This window comes from Anomaloglossus baeobatrachus, chromosome 3, assembly GCF_048569485.1.
Source record: "Anomaloglossus baeobatrachus isolate aAnoBae1 chromosome 3, aAnoBae1.hap1, whole genome shotgun sequence".
Lineage (NCBI taxonomy): Eukaryota > Metazoa > Chordata > Amphibia > Anura > Aromobatidae > Anomaloglossus > Anomaloglossus baeobatrachus.
The window spans coordinates 93356302-93375118 of NC_134355.1; the positions used below are offsets into that span (position 1 = coordinate 93356302).

The 18817-nt window shown below is 48.6% G+C and overlaps 1 protein-coding gene across 3 annotated transcripts in view; it reads left to right on the plus strand.

Annotated features, from left to right (window-relative positions):
• HAO1 (hydroxyacid oxidase 1) overlaps positions 1-18817 on the plus strand; it is an 85892-nt gene that overhangs the window by 6279 nt on the left and 60796 nt on the right. For all 3 annotated transcript variants that reach the window (XM_075338077.1, XM_075338080.1, XM_075338079.1), the window contains exon 2: positions 8124-8275. In XM_075338077.1, the coding sequence (XP_075194192.1) occupies positions 8124-8275 (152 nt within the window). The remainder of the gene's footprint in view (positions 1-8123; positions 8276-18817) is intronic.

An 18817-nucleotide genomic window follows, 5' to 3' on the forward strand; every position in this document is an offset into this window, starting at 1 on the left:
TTTGGCAAAAAAAATAAAAAATGCTTCCCTGGATTTTCCATTGCCAGTGAAGGTAACACCAAGCAGTGGGGGTTAGCAGCCAGTAGCTGCTTGGATTACCCTTAGCTAGCAATACAAAAAATGCAGCGGGAGCCCATATATATTTTTTTTAATTATTTATTTAAATAACTAAAAATAAAATGGGCTTCCCTGTATTTTGATTGCTGGACATCACAGTGCTGTAAAAATAAATCTTTAAAAAAATGACGTAGCGCTCCGCGGTATTTTTGATTTTCAGCGCAGATAAAGCAGACAGCTATGGGTTGCCACCCCCATCTGCCTGCCGTTACCTTGGTTGGCAATCAAAATACAGGGAAGCCCATTAATTTTTTCTATTTAAAAAATAGTTAAAAAAAAAAAATGACGTTGGGTCCCCCCATTTTTGATAGCCAGCTAGGGTAAAGCAGACGGCTGTAGCCTGAAAACCACAGCTGGCAGCTTTACCGTGGTTGGGGATCCAATGTGGAGGTCCCCTCAGGCTCTTTTTTATAATTATTTTATAAATATTAATAATTACACAATAAAAGTAGGTTCCCCCCCAAATTGGATCACCAGCCAAGGTAAAGCGGACAGCTGTGGTCTGGTATTCTCAGGGTGGGAAGGTCCATAGTTATTGGGCCTTCACAGCCTAAAAATAGCAGGCCGCAGGCACCCCAGACGTGGCGCATCCACTAGATGCGCCAATCCTGGCGCTTCACCCCAGCTCATCCCGTGCCCTGGTGCAGTGGCAAACGGGGTAATAAATCGGGTTGATACTAGCTGTAAAGTCACCTGAGATCAAGCCCAGCAGTTTGTGATGTCATGGCGTCTATTAGATACCCAACATCATAAACTGTCAGTACTAACAAAAACAAAAAATCGACAAAAGAAATTTATTTGAAAAAACAGTCCCCAAAACATTTCCTCTTTCACCAATTTATTGTAAGAAAAAAAATAAAGGGGTCCCACGACGACTCTGAACCGTCTAGAATATGGGGGGGAGACACTCAGGGAATGTATCCCCCATTTTCTAGGAGTGCGGACCCTTCATGTGAGGAGTGTGGGTGCAATGAATCTGCACTCACTCTCCCCGGGTCCACAGCAGCAGAGTCCATGTCGTAATGGTTGCTACCAAAGCTGCAATGCCCTGCTCATGAGGTAAGGGCATGCCTAATCAGGAGAACTACTGTAGAGGAAGCTCTGCTCACTGGTATATAGGTGCTCAGAGGTAATAATAGATAAAATTAGTGAGTAACCTCGGCACTCTATATCTCCCAGACTAAGTCAGTAAGTCACAATGGATAGTAATGCAAAATCACTCTTTATTGGTCCGTATTAAGAAAATTTTTTTTTCATAAGCATATATGTTTTTGTCCAAAACAAGTTACAAATGACGTTTCGGCCTGAGCCTTCGTCAGATTGGACTTATCTGCATGTAATCATGAAAAATGACAATAATCAGTATCACATAAGAGTGAGAGAACAATAACATAAACTCGAACAATGTAGAGGTACAATTGGGATGCAGCAAAAAAATTGCAACACAGCAAGAAATGAAACACATGATACAAATGTCATAATACAGTACAAGGACAATATAGTAATGACAAATATGGGGTCAGAGTAGGCTTAGACAGCTCTGGTACGAAAGAGATGTCAATCATAAAGTAACATGTGCAGTAGGTGTAGAGCTACAGTATGCATGGCAGAGCTAATGGGTAGACCGACCATAGAAAAAGAACGGAGAAAAAGTGTAGAAAAAATGGAGAAAAAAATGGAGAAAAAGTGGAGAAAAAGTGTAGAAAAAGTGGAGAAAAAGTGGAGAAAAAGTGGAGAAAAAGTGGAGAAAAAAATGGAGAAAAAGTGGAGAAAAAGTGGAGAAAAAGTGGAGAAAAAGTGGAGAAAAAAATGGAGAAAAAGTGGAGAAAAAGTGGAGAAAAAAATGGAGAAAAAGTGGAGAAAAAGTGGAGAATAAATGGAGAAAAAGTGGAGAAAAAAATGGAGAAAAAGTGGAGAAAAAGTGGAGAAAAAGTGGAGAATAAATGGAGAAAAAGTGGAGAAAAAAATGGAGAAAAAGTGGAGAAAAAGTGGAGAAAAAGTGGAGAAAAAAATGGAGAAAAAGTGGAGAATAAATGGAGAAAAAGTGGAGAAAAAAATGGAGAAAAAGTGGAGAAAAAGTGGAGAAAAGGTGGAGAAAAGGTGGAGAAAAAGTGGAGAAAAAGTGGAGAAAAAGTGGAGAAAAGGTGGAGAAAAGGTGGAGAAAAAGTGGAGAAAAAGTGGAGAAAAAGTGGAGAAAAAGTGGAGAAAAAAATGGAGAAAAAGTGGAGAAAAGGTGGAGAAAAAAATGGAGAAAAAGTGGAGAAAAAGTGGAGAAAAAGTGGAGAAAAAGTGGAGAAAAAGTGGAGAAAAAAATGTAGAAAAAGTGGAGAATAAATGGAGAAAAAGTGGAGAAAAAGTGGAGAAAAAAATGGAGAAAAAGTGGAGAAAAAATGGAGAAAAAGTGGAGAAAAAGTGGAGAAAAAGTGGAGAAAAAGTGGAGAAAAAGTGGAGAAAAAAATGGAGAAAAAGCGGAGAAAAAGCGGAGAAAAAGTGGAGAAAAAGTGGAGAAAAAGTGGAGAAAAAAGTGGAGAAAAAGTGGAGAAAAAGTGGAGAAAAAGTGGAGAAAAAGTGGAGAAAAAGTGGAGAAAAAGTGGAGAAAAAGTGGAGAAAAAGTGGAGAAAAAGTGGAGAAAAAGTGGAGAAAAAAATGGAGAAAAAGTGGAGAAAAAGTGGAGAAAAAGTGGAGAAAAAGTAGAGAAAAAAATGTAGAAAAAGTGGAGAAAAAATGGAGGAAAAGTGGAGAAAAAATGGAGAAAAAGTGGAGCACCCTTTGGTGCCTTTCATGTGGCACTAAGGGGTGCTTAGCTTTGTATTTAGCCAAAAAAATGAAAAAAAAAAAATGACGTAGGGTTACCCCTAGTTTTGTAGCCAGCTAGGATAAAGCAGACGGCTGCAGCCTGCAGACCACAGCTGGCAACCTCACCTTGGCTGGTAATCCAAAACTGAGGGCACCCCACGCTGTTATTTTAAATTAAATAAATAATTAAAAAAAAACCACATAGGGGTCCCCCAAAATTGGATTACCAGCCAAGGTAAAGCAGACAGCTGGGGCCTGATATTCTCAGACTAGGGAGGTCCATGGTTATTGGACTCTCCCCAGCCTAAAAATAGCAGGCCGCAGCCGCCCCAGAAGTGGCGCATCCATTAGATGCGCCAATCCTGGTGCTTCGCCCCAGCTCATCCCGCGCCCTGGTGCGGTGGCAAACGGGGTAATATATGGGGTTAATACCAGATGTGTAATGTCACCTGGCATCAAGCCCTGGGGTTGGTGAGGGCAGGCGTCTATCAGATACCCGACATCACCAACCCAGTCAGTAATAAAAAAAAAATAGACGACAACCACATTTTTATTTGAAAAAACCCTCCCCAAAACATTCCCTCTTTAACCAATTTATTAGAATGAAAAACAAATCCAGGTCTGGTGTAATCCAAGGGGTTGCCATGACGATCCACACTGTCCCAGTCAATGAAGAGCAGGATGTTCCCCATTGACTGGGAGAGCAATACAGTGACCTGAGATAACATCAATGGGTCAGCCCAGGTCACTGCAGGGCATGACAAGTGCTGCTGTCAGCGAGGTACATTACCTGCGCTGATCTCCAGCACTGCCGACAGCCCCTGTCACTGAGGTCAATGACCGGCGCCTTCACATCAAGTATCGCGAGAGGTCCGTGACGTCTCGGGTCGGAAGCGAGAGGTGATGTGACAAGCGGCGGCCATGGAGGACAGTGACAGCGCTGAGGTCGGGATGGCGGGACTTCATCACCGCAGGTAAGCCGAGCGGGACCATGTGTGTGTGTGTGTGTGTGTATGTATGTGTACATGCCGCGGGCAGGAGGGGGCGGAGTGAGCTGAGCGGGGAAGTGTGGGCTTCCTGCACGTAACTAAGATAAACATCGGGTTACTAACCAAAGCGCTTTGCTTGGATACCCGATGTTTATCTTGGTTACCAGCTTCTGGCAGGCTGCCAGCGATGGCTCCTGCACACTGTAGCTGTAAAAAGCCCTGCTTTTTGCTGCTAGAACCATTCTCGAACGTATCTAGAACTATCGAGCTTTTGCAAAAAGCTCGAGTTCTAGTTCGATCTCGAACAGCCCCAAAAATCACTCGAGCTTAGAACTGGAGAACCTCGAACCACGAACCGTGCTCAACTCTAGTAGGGATCACCCATTCCTGCCACAAACCAGCTTCAAGCATCACCTGTACTCCTCTAGAGTCCACGTTGTCCACTGACTATACACTACTTTTTGGGATAACTCACACCCATTAACTGCAGTCAGTGATATTGAGCAACCTGCACATCCTATCTAATCTCTAATTAGTCTCTATCTAGCTAAGATGGAGTCAGCCTGTGCCCTGCAACTGGCCTCTCCTTACTGTTGCCATAGACTCTATCTAAACCAGCTAGTAGATGGTGACATTTCCTGCAATATCCTACATAGGAATTCTGCACTTTACATTTCTACATAGCAATCCTACTATATACATTCTTTACTTCCATACAGTGATATGTGTGTGTCTTTAGGTGCAGGAATCTGAGTGTGCACTTTTTTCCAGGCATGACACTGACCAATTACAAGCTTGAGGCATCATGCAGAGGAAAAAAGAACACACTCCCAAAGATGGTCAGATCTGAATTTCTCTGTGTGAGAGATGTAATATGATACATAGCCCTGATCTCCTCACTGATTTCACTGCTAGGCATCTACTGTGATTACACAAGGTGGAGAAGAGTAGAGCAGAACTGTTTGTCATTACAAACACAAATTGCAGGTCTAATTTCATGGTAGTCATTGTAGGAGGAGGGAGATAGAGCCATCAACATTACCAACAAATCTGCATCTTGTAGTTCTCATTTCAAAAACTGTCAGCTCTGCTCTACTCCCCTTCTTCCTGCATTGACAGTGCTGTGAAGTGAGAGCTGCAGATGCATATGTGTTTGAAATGACAAAGTTCTGTTCTATTCCATGAAATGAAAGCTGCAAGAGGTGTTTGTAGTGCCACACAGTTCTGCTCTCCTCTCTTTCCCTGTTGGATGCAGACAGTGAGATCAGGAAGGAGAGCAGAGCTGTGTGTCATTACATGCCTCACACAGAGAATACCGGAACTGACATTCTATCGGGGCATGTTCTTTTTTTTTCCTCTGCATGATGCCAGACTCTTATGATTGGTCAACAGTGTACAAGGGGAAAAGGAAACACCCCCAGAGAAGAATCTCTGCAAAGGCCCCAGTGATCCTAGCAAATATTAGACTCTAAACTTTGCAAGCTAATTTCTCCACAACGGAGATGACAAGTGAACAAATGAAATTTACATTTTAATCAGCTCTTCAGCCATTATTCCATAATGTAGCCAGTTTAAGATACTGGTGAAAGATCGTCTTTAAAGAATTATCTGTCTTTGGACATAGACCAGTCTGTGATGACTGTGTGCACCTGTATGTTTATGCAAAGAAGAGAAGGAATGGGTTTCATCAACTTAGGAATAAAAGAAATTCAGGCTGTAGAGGGTTACTGCTTAGAATGCTAATCCATTACATAGAAGCCCTTGTCTGCAGTAAGTTTGTGGGTAAGCTACAATATAAAAACATCATAAAAAATGATACTAAAATGGACCGCTCTATTTATTCTGCACATAAAATCTGATGAAGATGGCAATTAACTGTAATTGTATTGTAAACACATTGTAAAAAGCATAAAGTAACTATGTATTTGGATTAAGCATAATATAAATATGCATCAATCTAAAAAATGACTGTTTATCTATTGTAGGCTTTGAAGAGTTTGAGAATCCTATAGAATTTTCTAAATGATTGCATAAGATTGATCTACACTACATTTGGATTGAAGCAATCAATAAAGATAACCTTATATATCAAATACACTAGAGTCAATACTAATTTTAATTTGTTTATTGATTATAAAACACCTTTGCGATTGTGTGGCGGGGCATTTTTACAAAATTCCATCAAATGTTTAATCACCTGGATACCTTTGTGGGCAATAGTTTTAAATGCATGTATTTGTGATCGGTGTAACTGTAGACTCTGCTCTCTCATTCAAGCCACATATCCAAGCCTTCTTCACTGCCTACCGCCAACAACTCAAAAATATTTCCCGAATTTGTACACTCCTTTTCCAAGAAGCTGCAAAAACCCTAGTGCATGCCCTTCTCCCACCTGGACTACTGCAACCTCCTGCTCTCTGGTCTCCCTTCTAACAGTCTCGCACCCTTACAATCTATTCTAAACTATGCTGCCCAACTAATCCACCTGCCCCCCCCCCCCCCACACTATTCCCTGGCTTCTCTCTGGCAATCCCTTTACTGGCTCCCCATTGCCCAACGACTCCAGATCAACACCCTAACCGTGACATACAAAGCCATCCGCAAAATGTCTCCTCCATACATCTGTGACCTACTCTCCTGTAACCTCCGATCCTCACAATATCTCCTTCTCTGCTCCCTCTCATCTCCTCTTCCCACCATTTCTTCCGTGCCTCCCCCATATTCTGGAATGCTCTGCCCCAACACATCAGACTCTCACCTACCTTGACAAGCTTTAAAAGGAACCTGAAGACCCACCTCTTCCGACAAGCCTTCAACCTGCCGTAACCCTCAGTCCACTGTACCACCGCATAACAAGCTCCATCCTCACCTACTGTATCCTTAGACTGTGAGCCTCCCAGGCAGGGTCCTCTTTTATCCTGTACTAGTCTCTCCCTTGTATTGTTCCTGATTATTGTACTTGTCCCTATTATGTACTCCTTTTCATATGTAAAGTGCCATGGAATAAATGGCGCAATAATAATAAATAATTTTGGGCTAAAAATCATTTTGACAATTGGGTTTCATTAAAAATTGTGAAAGTTTTACTTTTATGAGCTCTTTTTTTCTATACACATACTGGCTGTAAAATCAGATAACTGAGAATCTGTCAGTGTGCTTATTTTGACATGAGCTTGTAACTCTTTCAATTGTGGTTGTGTGCCCAAAAGACAGGGCAACTCATCATTAATGTGATCTGTGGTCATCATACTTAAATGGCTGACTACCATCGGATTCTCTGGGCCAAACTGTGCACGGTGCATTTTTTTTTACTTGCTCCGAGGGAAAAAAAATCGGACGTGCACTGCCTCATAAAATAACATTGGTCTGAATGGGACTCAACTTTTGGAACGATAGCAACCGGACCAAAAATACGGTCATCAACATCAACATCTATAAACAACCATTAACAATTTTTGGTTTTAGGACACCATTAGGACGATCTTTCCATGGTGAACGATTTTCACCACTTTGGAGGACGTTTAAGGTCGCTGGTAAGTGTTACACGCTGCGATACTGTTCATGACGCCGGATGTATGTCACTAACAACGTGACCCCGACGATAAAACATTAACGATATCGTAGCGTGTAAAGCCCCCTTTACTGTGAGACGAGTGTGCAGAAAAGTGTTCCTTTTATTGGAAATATGGGGAGTAGTAAAATTGATAAAATTACCACTTACCACTGGTGGTCACAGACAGAAAAGGGCCCCTGTGCAAAGACAGTAAATGAGCCCTTTTCAGTCCAAAAACTCATAAAAATGCACAGTTCCATTAACTTTGGAGATATAAATGGGCCCCCTAACCTCTTGGGCTTCTGTACGGCTGCACAAGCTTGCACCAATGATATGTTTGCTCCTGCCACCTACAATGGGCAGAATATGCATCACCAGTATAGAGGTACTAAAGACCAAGATGATACTTCTTCTGTACAAATGTGGCTAAAACCATGTGACATGGCAAGAATATGATGTCTGCTGTATAACTGGATTGGATTCATTTGCAGAACTGCTTCTTGTCATTAGCACATTGATTACAGAATTGGCACAAATAGCTGCCATGAAAAAGAATACTTTTAAGACTTGCCTTGAAAATTGCTTGCTTAATTGCAGAAAAAATGTGAAAGCCAACCCTAAACACGTGTTTGGCATCTAAAGCCTGATTTCCATTTCATTGTCATCAGATGGAGGCTGTATCCTCGAGTTCTGAGAGATGTTTCTGCTGCCGATCTCTCGACAACCATCCTAGGACAGAAGGTGAGCATGCCAATATGTGTAGGAGCAACAGCGATGCAGAGAATGGCTCACCCTGACGGAGAAACGGCAACCGTACGAGGTAAGCAAGACACTGCTGGTCCATATTTCTGTGCTGTTTCACAGTAATACGTATACTATACGATTTTATTTTTTTAAATATAGGAGTGACATTCATTAAATTTGTACATCTTAAGGTATGTTCCCACGTTACAGATTTGGGTGCAGATTTTCTGCACCAAAAACTGCATCTCTTGGCAGGAAAAGCACTGCGGAAAAAACACGTCCTGTCCATTGCAGAAATAAATGCATCCTCTGGCAGTTTCTGATTTTGACAATTTTTCTTTTGTCAAAAAAACTGCAAGAAATATGCATGCGTTTTAAGCGCTTTTCCAATGCATTTTCAATGCTTAAATTTTGATGCGTTTACAAAACTTTGTCAATGGAAAATAAAGTTTCTTCAATAAAACACCATGAGAAAAAAAAAATCCTACTGATGACATTTCCTGATTCTACTCATTCACTATAATGTGAATATTCAGAAAAAGTATATTAAATAATATATATTAATTAAAATTAATATTAAATATAGTACAACTCTCATTTTATTTAGGGCTGGATGTGAGGTCAACAGTTATCCTCTTGATCTCGCTTCCAGGCCAAAACGCATGCTTTTTTGATGTAAAAAAAAAAGATGCGGATTGCAACATAAATGCAGGGAAAACGCAATGCTTAGGATTTTGACTGCGTTTTCAAACATCTCACTGATTTCAATGGTTGATAATCGCTGCCAAAACGCACTGAAGAAGTGACATGCTGCATTTTTAAACGCAGATTTTGTCAAATTTTTGACACTCAAAATGCTGCGTTTAAAAAAGCATTGTGCGCACAAATTTTGCATAATTCCCATAGACTTTGCTTGGAAACCAAACTCATGCATTTTAACAATGAGACGCTGCAGCTTAAAATACTGCAGAAACTCTAGAAAAAACGCAACGTGCGCACAAGCCCTTAGAAGTGCTCAAAACTGGAGCCTAAGGCTCTGTACGCACACTGCGTTTTTTGCCGTGGATTTGCTGCTGTTTTTGCTGCAGAAAATGTAAGTTTTTTGTTCCTAACCTTGCTGATTTCCTTCCCCAAAAAAATCTATGAGAAATCCAAAATGCTGCGTTTTTTTCCCCTATAGGTTTTGATGCAGAATTTCTGCAGATTTACTGCAGTAAAAAGTAGTAGTATGTCACATCTTTTCTGCAGGTACCTGCGTTTTTGCCATAGATAATGGTAAAAAACTGCAGGGACCAACCCGCGGAAAAACCGCACCAAATCCGCGGCAAAAACACAACAAATCGTGGCAAAATGCATGCAGATTTGGGTGCTTTTTTGGTGCGGTTTTTGCTGCGGGTGCGGAATTCTGCCAGAGGGTGCTGAATTTTCTAAAGAAACATACATTTCCCAGTGCGCACAGACCCTTAAGGCCCCGTCACATGCTACGATATATCTAACGATATGTCGGCGGGGTCACGGAATTTGTGACGCACATCCGGCATCGTTAGAGATGTCGTAGCGTGTGACATTTCCGAACGACTGTTAACGAGCAAAATTACTCAGCTTATCGTTGCTCGTTGACACGTCGTTCATTTTCATAATATCGTCCCTCCTTCTGCGCGCCGGTTGTTCATCGTTCCCGAGGCAGCACACATCGCTACGTGTGACACCCCGGGAACGATGAACACAGCTTACCTGCGGCTGCCGGCAATGCAGAAAGAAGTGCGTAACATCCCGCTCATCTCCGCCACTCCGCTTCTATTGGACGGCCGCTGTGTGACGTCGCTGTGACTCCAAACGTTCCTCCCCCTTCAGGAAGAGGATGTTCGCCGCCCACAGCGACGTTGTTCGGGAGGTAAGTATGTGTGATGGGGGTTACCGACATTGTGTGCCACGGGCAACTAATTGCCCATGACGCACAAACGACGAGGGCGGGTGCGATCGCCCAATATATTGTCGCGTGTGACGGGGCCTTTAGGCTATGTGCCCACGGGGAAAGTGTCATGCGGATATATCCGCAGGAGCTCCCAGAAAACCGCAGCACAACTTTGTCTGTTTTAATGCTGCGGTTGTATTGTGGAATGTCCTGTGGATATGCTGCGGGTATTCTGCATTGAGGATACAGTACCATGGCTTCAGCACTGCATCTGTCGCGGGCGGGGAGGAGGGTGTCAGCACACCGCGCTCACCCCTTCTGCTCGGGTCCGGCAGCTGCTCAGTGGTGGCTCGAGCGGTGGGCCGGATCCCGGGGTTTCTCGAGCGGCACTCCTCGCCCGTGAGTGAAAGGGGGTTGTTTGGGGTGTTGGGATAATGTCCGTGACGCCACCCACGGTTGTGGTGATGTGTAGCACCACCGCTGCTCAATGCGGGGATCCCGGGGATGGTGATGGGGGAGCAGCCAGGTGTTGTGTTGCCCCTCCGTGGGTAGGGGTTGGTGATCCCGGGGCCCGGTGATGGCTTGTGAGGTGCCGGGCCTGGTGGGCGCAGGGACGCGGGGGCAGCGCTGTGCCTTGCGGCACTATGGTACTCACTGAGACTTGGACACAGTTTGTACGGTAAACCAAACGGCTGGTAGGACGGTCCCACAGACGGCTGCTTTGCTTTCCCGGTAGGTGACGGTGATGTCCCTCTTCCTTGCACCTGTATGTACGGATGGTTGCGATGGGTCCCCACCGGTAACCCGCTCCCCGGCTTCAAGCTGGGCCGGAGGAGCACTACACTTTGCCCGCAGGCGCTGGCCCTCAGAGACTGGTGCCCTGGCGGTGGCGGTGCCTCTGTTGTACAGGTTGGACTGTTGCCTTCAATCGGGACTTGGTTGTTGGGGGAATCTACGTCCCTTTCACTGACGGATTCGGCAAATTTGGCGACTCCTAGCCTTGCCGGGGTCCGAGAGGCCCCTGCCCTGGTGCTGACTGTCTTTCGGAACACTGCTCCAGACCACCGGGCACACAGCCAACAGGGTCCTTCCAGGAACTTCCAAACGGTCCCCCTCCGGACAGTCACCGCCGTCGCTGACCTTGCTGTTCTGGCCCTACACCAAGCTGGACCTTCAGGCTCTCCTTCCTTCTTGTCACCTCACTTGATTTCCTCCTTTACCACTTCTTTCTCTCCTCACTTTCACTTAGGTGTTTACACTTGCCCTCCCTGGGCTCTAACTCGATGTTTACTCAAGCCCTGCCTGGGCTAATCTGCCTGACACTTCCTGCCTCCAGAGCTGCGAGCTCCTTGGTGGGCGGAGCCAACCGCCTGGCCCACCCCCTGGTGTGCATCAACAGACTCCTGGAGGAAGGCAACAAGGATTTCTGGTTAGCAGATGTGCCTACCTGGAGTGTGGGGTGTGGTGGTGTTGTGACCTGTGTCCCCTGGCTTGCCCAGGGCGACACATTCCCCCTTAGCAAAATGCAGACCGTCCGCGGGCTGCCGTCCTACACCGGTTTTATTTTTCTGTAAAAGGGATAACAGGGTTAAACATAACATGCATAACATTTTTAATAAACTCTTCCCAAGACGGGAGGCACATTTACTTTTAACGTTTCAACGGTATACGGTTACGGTTTCCGCTCTCTCCCACCCAAGTAACCTGGCCCTGATGCTGCCCCTAAAACCCAGGCAGCACCCGTTGACCCACAGTCCAGCACACGGTACCCGAGCGGGATCTGTCCTTCCCTCCAGAGGGTAGCCACCGGTTCCTTTGGTGGCTGGGCCCTGGCCTGCTCTGCTCAGGGCCCTCCCTCAAACCTGCCTCTCCGGAGGCGGCCTGCGGAAACGGTAACGGTACCCAACATATTTACAAGCCACTAACGTTTGTGGTTGCCCTGCAGAGTTCACGGGCTTGTCCATGGCTAATTCCCATGCATTTTTAAACTTTAAACGGTCCCCACGGGGACAACGGTGCCGGCTCCAGCCGGTTGCAAATCACACAAAATCAGGTGAACACTCGGTAATCATTTTCACTTATCATTGCAGAACTTTCAAAAACTTTTCAAACAGACACACAACACTCTTTTACATTTGCGGACCCCTCTTACTCATAGAACGGTCTCCCTGTACCTAAGTGGGGGTCTACCTAGGTTGGAACGGGTGGACCTTCGGAGCCCGGTGTCAGTGGTGCTAGATAGTGGGGTAGAGGGAACAATCGGTTCCTCCTCCCTGCTATAATGTGGAGCCGGCGGAGGTGCAGGGGAGCTGGGTGCAGGTTCATCCCTGGGCACTGGCATTGGTTCTGGCTCACGGTTAACCGCTTCCACTACTTCTTCATCCACGGGTTGTGGGAACAGTATCACTGGAAGGATCACCGCGCCGTTCTGTGTAGGCCAGTTTGCTGGGAAGTCACCCATTACAGTGTGGATTACCTCTGCTGCCTTCTCCACTGGTGGAGGAACCGGTACTTCAGCCTCTGCCTTCAACGCTGGGGGGCATTTTTTTAGATGGTCCCGGGAAACTGTGGCCAGGGTGCTCCCTTGGTCACGACTGATCTGGTAGGTCTTCCCATCTCCCCATTCTGTGGGTTGTATGACGTAAGGGACTTGCTCCCACTGATCATCCAGCTTGTGGGCTTTTCTCTTTCGTTTCAGTACCACATCTCCTGGCTGGAAAGGACCTGCGGGCGCCTTCTGATTGAACCGGTGCTCTTGCTGTTCTCGACTTCGACTGAGGTTTTTCTCCACATACTCCTGGATTTGCCGGTACTGTGCCCTCCTCCGACTTTCCCACTCTGCCGTTGAAGGGAGTGCTTCCGGGGCCTCCAACCCCATCTCCAGATCCACCGGCAGGCGGCCAGGCCGAGCCCTCATCAGATATGCCGGGGTGCACTTCGTCGAGCTGGACGGGATATTATTGTACATGTCGACCAAGTCGGGCAACTTTTCCGGCCACATGTTCCGTTCTTCCAGCGGCAGCGTCTTGAGGAGTCCCAGGACCAAGTGGTTCATTTTCTCGCACATGCCGTTGGTTTGGGCGTGGTACGGGGTGGTCCGAATCTTCTTGCAGCCGTAAAACTGGCAGAATTCGTGAAACACTTCTGCTTCAAAAGCCGGGCCTTGGTCTGTCAGCACCTTCTCGGGGTACCCGTGGGGTCGGCAGAAATAAGCCTGGAACGCTCGAGCAGCGGTTCGACCAGTTAGGTCCTTAACAGGGACGACCACCATAAATCTTGAATAATGGTCTACCATGGTCAATGCATAGGTGTATCCACTTCGGCTAGGGGTGAGCTTGACATGGTCCAGGGCGACCAGCTCCAGCGGCTGATGGGTAACGATGGGATGTAATGGTGCCCTCTGGCTAGTCTCGTCCTTTCTCCTCAATGTACAAGGACCGCACTCTCGGCACCAGGCTTCCACCGATTCCCGCATCCCACTCCAATAGAACCGCTCCCTCAACAGCATCTCCAGCTTTTTCCACCCGAAGTGGCCAGCACCATCATGGTATGCCCGCAGGACAGTAGCGACCTCAGCTTGAGGGACGATCAACTGGCATATTTTCTCATGGGTTTTTGGGTTGATCAGCTCACGGCACAGCCTTCCTTGGTGTAGGTAGAGCCGTTTTCGTTCTTTCCACAAGCGTTGAGCTTCGGCTGGAGCGCTAGGGTCCATTCCCATGGCGCCCTGTTCCACCAGAGTCTTGACAAGGCGGACAGCCGGCGCTTGGTCCTGGGCGTTCTGCCACTCTTGACTGGGCCGCGGGTCCAGATCCACCCTTTGCTGACACACTTGTACCCTCTCAGCAGGCGGCTGGTGAAACGCAGGCAACTCAATCTCCTCGAGGTCGTCATCCTCACACCCCTCTTCTGACAAATGGGGCATCCGGGAGAGTGCATCTGCATTGATGTTGACACGACCAGCTCGGTACTTTATGGTGAAATCATAGTTGGCTAACCGGGCTACCCACCGCTGCTCCAGCGCGCCCAACTTGGCCGTGTTCAGGTGAGTCAGCGGATTGTTGTCCGTGAATGCGGTGAACTTTGCTGCCGCCAAATAGTGCCGGAACCGCTCCGTGATAGCCCACACCAACGCCAGTAGCTCGAGCTTGAAAGAGCTATAGTTCTCAGGGTTCCTTTCGGTCGGCCGGAGTTTTCGGCTGGCGTAGGCAATCACCTTCTCCTTTCCATCCTGGACCTGGGAGAGGACCGCTCCTAGCCCCACGTTACTGGCGTCCGTGTGGAGGATGAATGGGCGCCCGTAGTCAGGGTACGCCAGGACCTCTTCTCCGGTCAGGGCCGCCTTCAACTGGCAAAAGGACTCCTCATGCTTGTCCTCCCACGACAGTGGGGCTCCGACGGGTTTACCACCTTTGGTCTGTCCCACGAGGAGATCTTGCATGGGGGCGGCCATCTTCGTGTACCCCTTTATAATGCGCCGATAGTACCCCACCAGACCCAGAAACTGCCTTACTTCTCTCACTGTAGTGGGCCTCGGCCAGCTTTGGATGGCAGTGATCTTCTCAGGGTCGGGGGCGACACCATCCGCACTCACCACGTGCCCTAGATATTGCACCCTGGGTTTCAGCAGATGGCATTTTGAGGGCTTCAACTTCATCCCGTACTTGGCAAGGGACGCGAACACCTCGGCCAGGTGTTCCAGATGGGCTTCATACGTCTGGGAATAAACAATCACATCATCCAAATACAGCAGGACGGTCTCGAAGTTTAAATGTCCCAGACAGCACTCCATCAGCCGTTGGAAGGTCCCGGGGGCATTGCACAGCCCAAACGGCATGCTATTGAATTCGCAGAGCCCCATCGGGGTGGTGAAGGCGGTCTTCTCCCGGTCCTCTGGGGCCACGGCCACTTGCCAGTATCCGCTGGTGAGGTCAAGGGTCGAGAAGTAGTTTGCAGTTCTTAGTGCAGCCAAAGATTCTTCAATACGAGGCAATGGATAGGCATCTTTATGGGTTATCTGGTTGATCTTCCGGTAGTCCACACACATCCGCATGGTACCATCCTTCTTCTTGACCAGTACCAACGGAGCGGCCCAGGGACTACAACTGTCCCGAATAACCCCTGCCTCCTTCATATTCTTCAACATATCTTTGGCACACTGGTAATGTGCAGGGGGAATAGGTCTATACCTCTCTTTGATAGGGGGATGTTCACCCGTGGGAATGTGGTGTTGGACCCCCTTGATCTGCCCAAAGTCTAGGGGGTGCTTACTGAAAACCTGTTCGTACTCCTGCACCACCCTGTGTACCCCCGCCCTGTGATGTGTAGGGGTATCATCAGTGCCCACATGTAGCTGTTGGTGCCACTCCTTGGTGTCCCCCTGGTGTGGGGAAGTGCTGGTGGTAGGTGGGAGTGTGGATGGACTGGCTTCCTGGATAGTGTGAGGGTCCAGGGTGAGCAGCTTGGCAATGGTGGCATACCGGGGGAGCCTGACTTCTTCCTCCCCACAGTTCAACACTCTCACGGGCACTCTCCCTTTCTTCACGTCTACCACCCCTCGGGCGGCTACTACAGTGGGCCAGTGCTCGGAAGGCATGGGCTCCATCATCGCAGGATAGTCACGCCCCTGAGGCCCTACTGCTGCCCTACACCAGATCATCATCTCACTCCTAGGGGGCACAGTCAATGGAGCAACATCCATCACTCGCACTCCACCAATCTCCCCTCCGGTTGAGCTTACATGCTGGCGGTACATCAGGGCGCGGATCTCACGCTGCACAGCCCTCTGCCGGCTCCCCGCCGCCGTGGCGGCTAGCTGTTGCAATAGGTTCAACACATCAGCCATGCAGTGTTCCATCACATTGGTTCCCAGCACTATTTTCGGGTTATGATCACTAGGCTCATTCATGATCACAATCATACCCTGGTGTTGCAGTTCAGCCTGCCCCACTGTCATAGCCACCTGTTTATACCCCACCTGGGTCAATGGAAGTCCATTAGCGGCAATCAAATTTATACTATTGTCTGGAGGCGCCAGCTCGTCTGTGGCCCAATATCGCTGATACAACGTGTACGGTATGGTAGTTACCTGTGATCCAGTGTCCAAGAGAGCCATCACTGGTATGCCGTCCACAGCCACGGGGATGATGGGGCGGGCCCCGACATATCGGTCTCGCCAGTCCGGGGGGCCACGGTGTTCTACTCCTGAGGATTGGCCCGGGGCCCCAGGGGTTGCTCGTTTAACGGGCACTGTCGGTAATAATGGCCCGGCTTACGGCACTTGTAGCAGATTGGAGGTCTGCTCCGCGGGTTGTTAGCGCTTCTCCGCTGCATCCAGGGAACATCTTCGGGACTGTCAGCAAGCTGTATCTGTGCTGGACAATATGGGAACCCTGGCACACTCACAATCACCCTTTGAGACACAGAAAGTCAGAAAACATAAGGCTGATGTCAAAATCCTTTTCTTTTTATTTTGTAGTGAAAAAAGTGCCAAAAAGTGCTGTACAATAGTCCGCCAATCTCAACGTTTCGGCCAATATGGCCTTCTTCAGGTCGGACAGGCTTAAGGATGGAAGGACGAAAAAATGGGGATGAATATGTGCAGGACACTGTTGTTCAACCAATGCTGGGAAGTCGTATGAATCAAGGAATACAAGGTGGTCAGTTTCGGAATACACTATACGTGGAGAATAGCACTGTTATTGAAAAGTATCAATCCCAGACAATGTCTGGGATTGATACTTTTCAATAACAGTGCTATTCTCCACGTATAGTGTATTCCGAAACTGACCACCTTGTATTCCTTGATTCATACGACTTCCCAGCATTGGTTGAACAACAGTGTCCTGCACATATTCATCCCCATTTTTTCGTCCTTCCATCCTTAAGCCTGTCCGACCTGAAGAAGGCCATATTGGCCGAAACGTTGAGATTGGCGGACTATTGTACAGCACTTTTTGGCACTTTTTTCACTACAAAATAAAAAGAAAAGGATTTTGACATCAGCCTTATGTTTTCTGACTTTCTGTGTCTCAAAGGGTGATTGTGAGTGTGCCAGGGTTCCCATATTGTCTGACTTATTTTTCTCCTGAGCACCCACAAGAGGTGATGCGAGGTTTTCTCTGCATCAGTATCTGTGCTGGAGGCTGGGATCTGGTCAGAGGTTGTAGCGCAGCAAGGATCTTGGCAAGGTCTCCGTCCAGGCGACGGACCTGGGCTGCCAGTTCTTCCACGGTGCTGCTCGAGGCTGCAGGTATTAAGGAGGTTGGTTTGGCTGGGGCCGCCACAACGGGAGCTGTCTCAACGGGCCACGGGACGGGTTCCAGAGCTTCAGCAGCTGGGGGCTGTAGTGCTTTGATAGCCCGCTCCTTTAACACAGCAAAGTCCACATCAGGGTGTTCCAGGGCCCACAGCCGGAGTTGTTTACGATCCTCAGGGGACCTCATCCCCTGCGCAAATTGCTCCACTAACATCTTGTTGCTATCCACCTCATTAATAGAGTTCACCCGCTTCAGCGTGCGGAGGGCGGTCTGCAGACGTAGAGCATAGTCCCGAATGCTATCCCCAGCTCGTTGCCGGCACTGGTAAAACTGCATCCTCAGCTCAGCTTCAGTCCGGGTCTCGAAGGCAGTCTGTAGCTTCTCGAAGATGGTGGCTACAGAGAGCCGGTCCCCCTCGGCCCAGGTCTCCGCTTCCTGCTCCGCCGCACCGGTTAACTGGCCTAGCACTATCGCTGCACGTTGCTTATCAGTCAGGGGGTACAGCTCTAGCAATGGGTTAAGCTTTTTCCGGAAGGCCTGTAAGGCATCCGGTTTCCCGTCATACTGCGGTAGCCAGGCAGCTCCGGGCGCATAGGGCAAGGAAAACGGCATGACCTGAGCAAGCGCGGGGGCCGCGGCACCTCCCGCCGGTCCGGCCGGGACCTGGGCAGGCCCATTCCCATCCGCGGGTGCCGCTGCGGCTGCGACCACCGCTCCTCCAGCGGCTCCGTCGGGCGCAGACATCTTGTTTCCGTCCCCCTTAGCTCTTTCCGGCCCCTCCTCTCTCGGGGCGGGGTTTTGGCCTTCGCGCCTCTACTGCTCGAGAAGACGCTCGAGCGGGAACTTTTCGCGCCAAAGATGGCGGCTTCTGAAATTTTCCTGCCGGATACCTCCGGCGGTAACAAGGCGCACCTCTACCAGACGGCAGAGCGGTAAGATCCTGTTCGTGACGCCAAGTTGTCGCGGGCGGGGAGGAGGGTTGTCAGCACACCGCGCTCACCCCTTCTGCTCGGGTCCGGCAGCTGCTCAGTGGTGGCTCGAGCGGTGGGCCGGATCCCGGGGTTTCTCGAGCGGCACTCCTCGCCCGTGAGTGAAAGGGGGTTGTTTGGGGTGTTGGGATAATGTCCGTGACGCCACCCACGGTTGTGGTGATGTGTAGCACCACCGCTGCTCAATGCGGGGATCCCGGGGATGGTGATGGGGGAGCAGCCAGGTGTTGTGTTGCCCCTCCGTGGGTAGGGGTTGGTGATCCCAGGGCCCGGTGATGGCTTGTGAGGTGCCGGGCCTGGTGGGCGCAGGGACGCGGGGGCAGCGCTGTGCCTTGCGGCACTATGGTACTCACTCAGCCTGAGACTTGGACACAGTTTGTACGGTAAACCAAACGGCTGGTAGGACGGTCCCACAGACGGCTGCTTTGCTTTCCTGGTAGGTGACGGTGATGTCC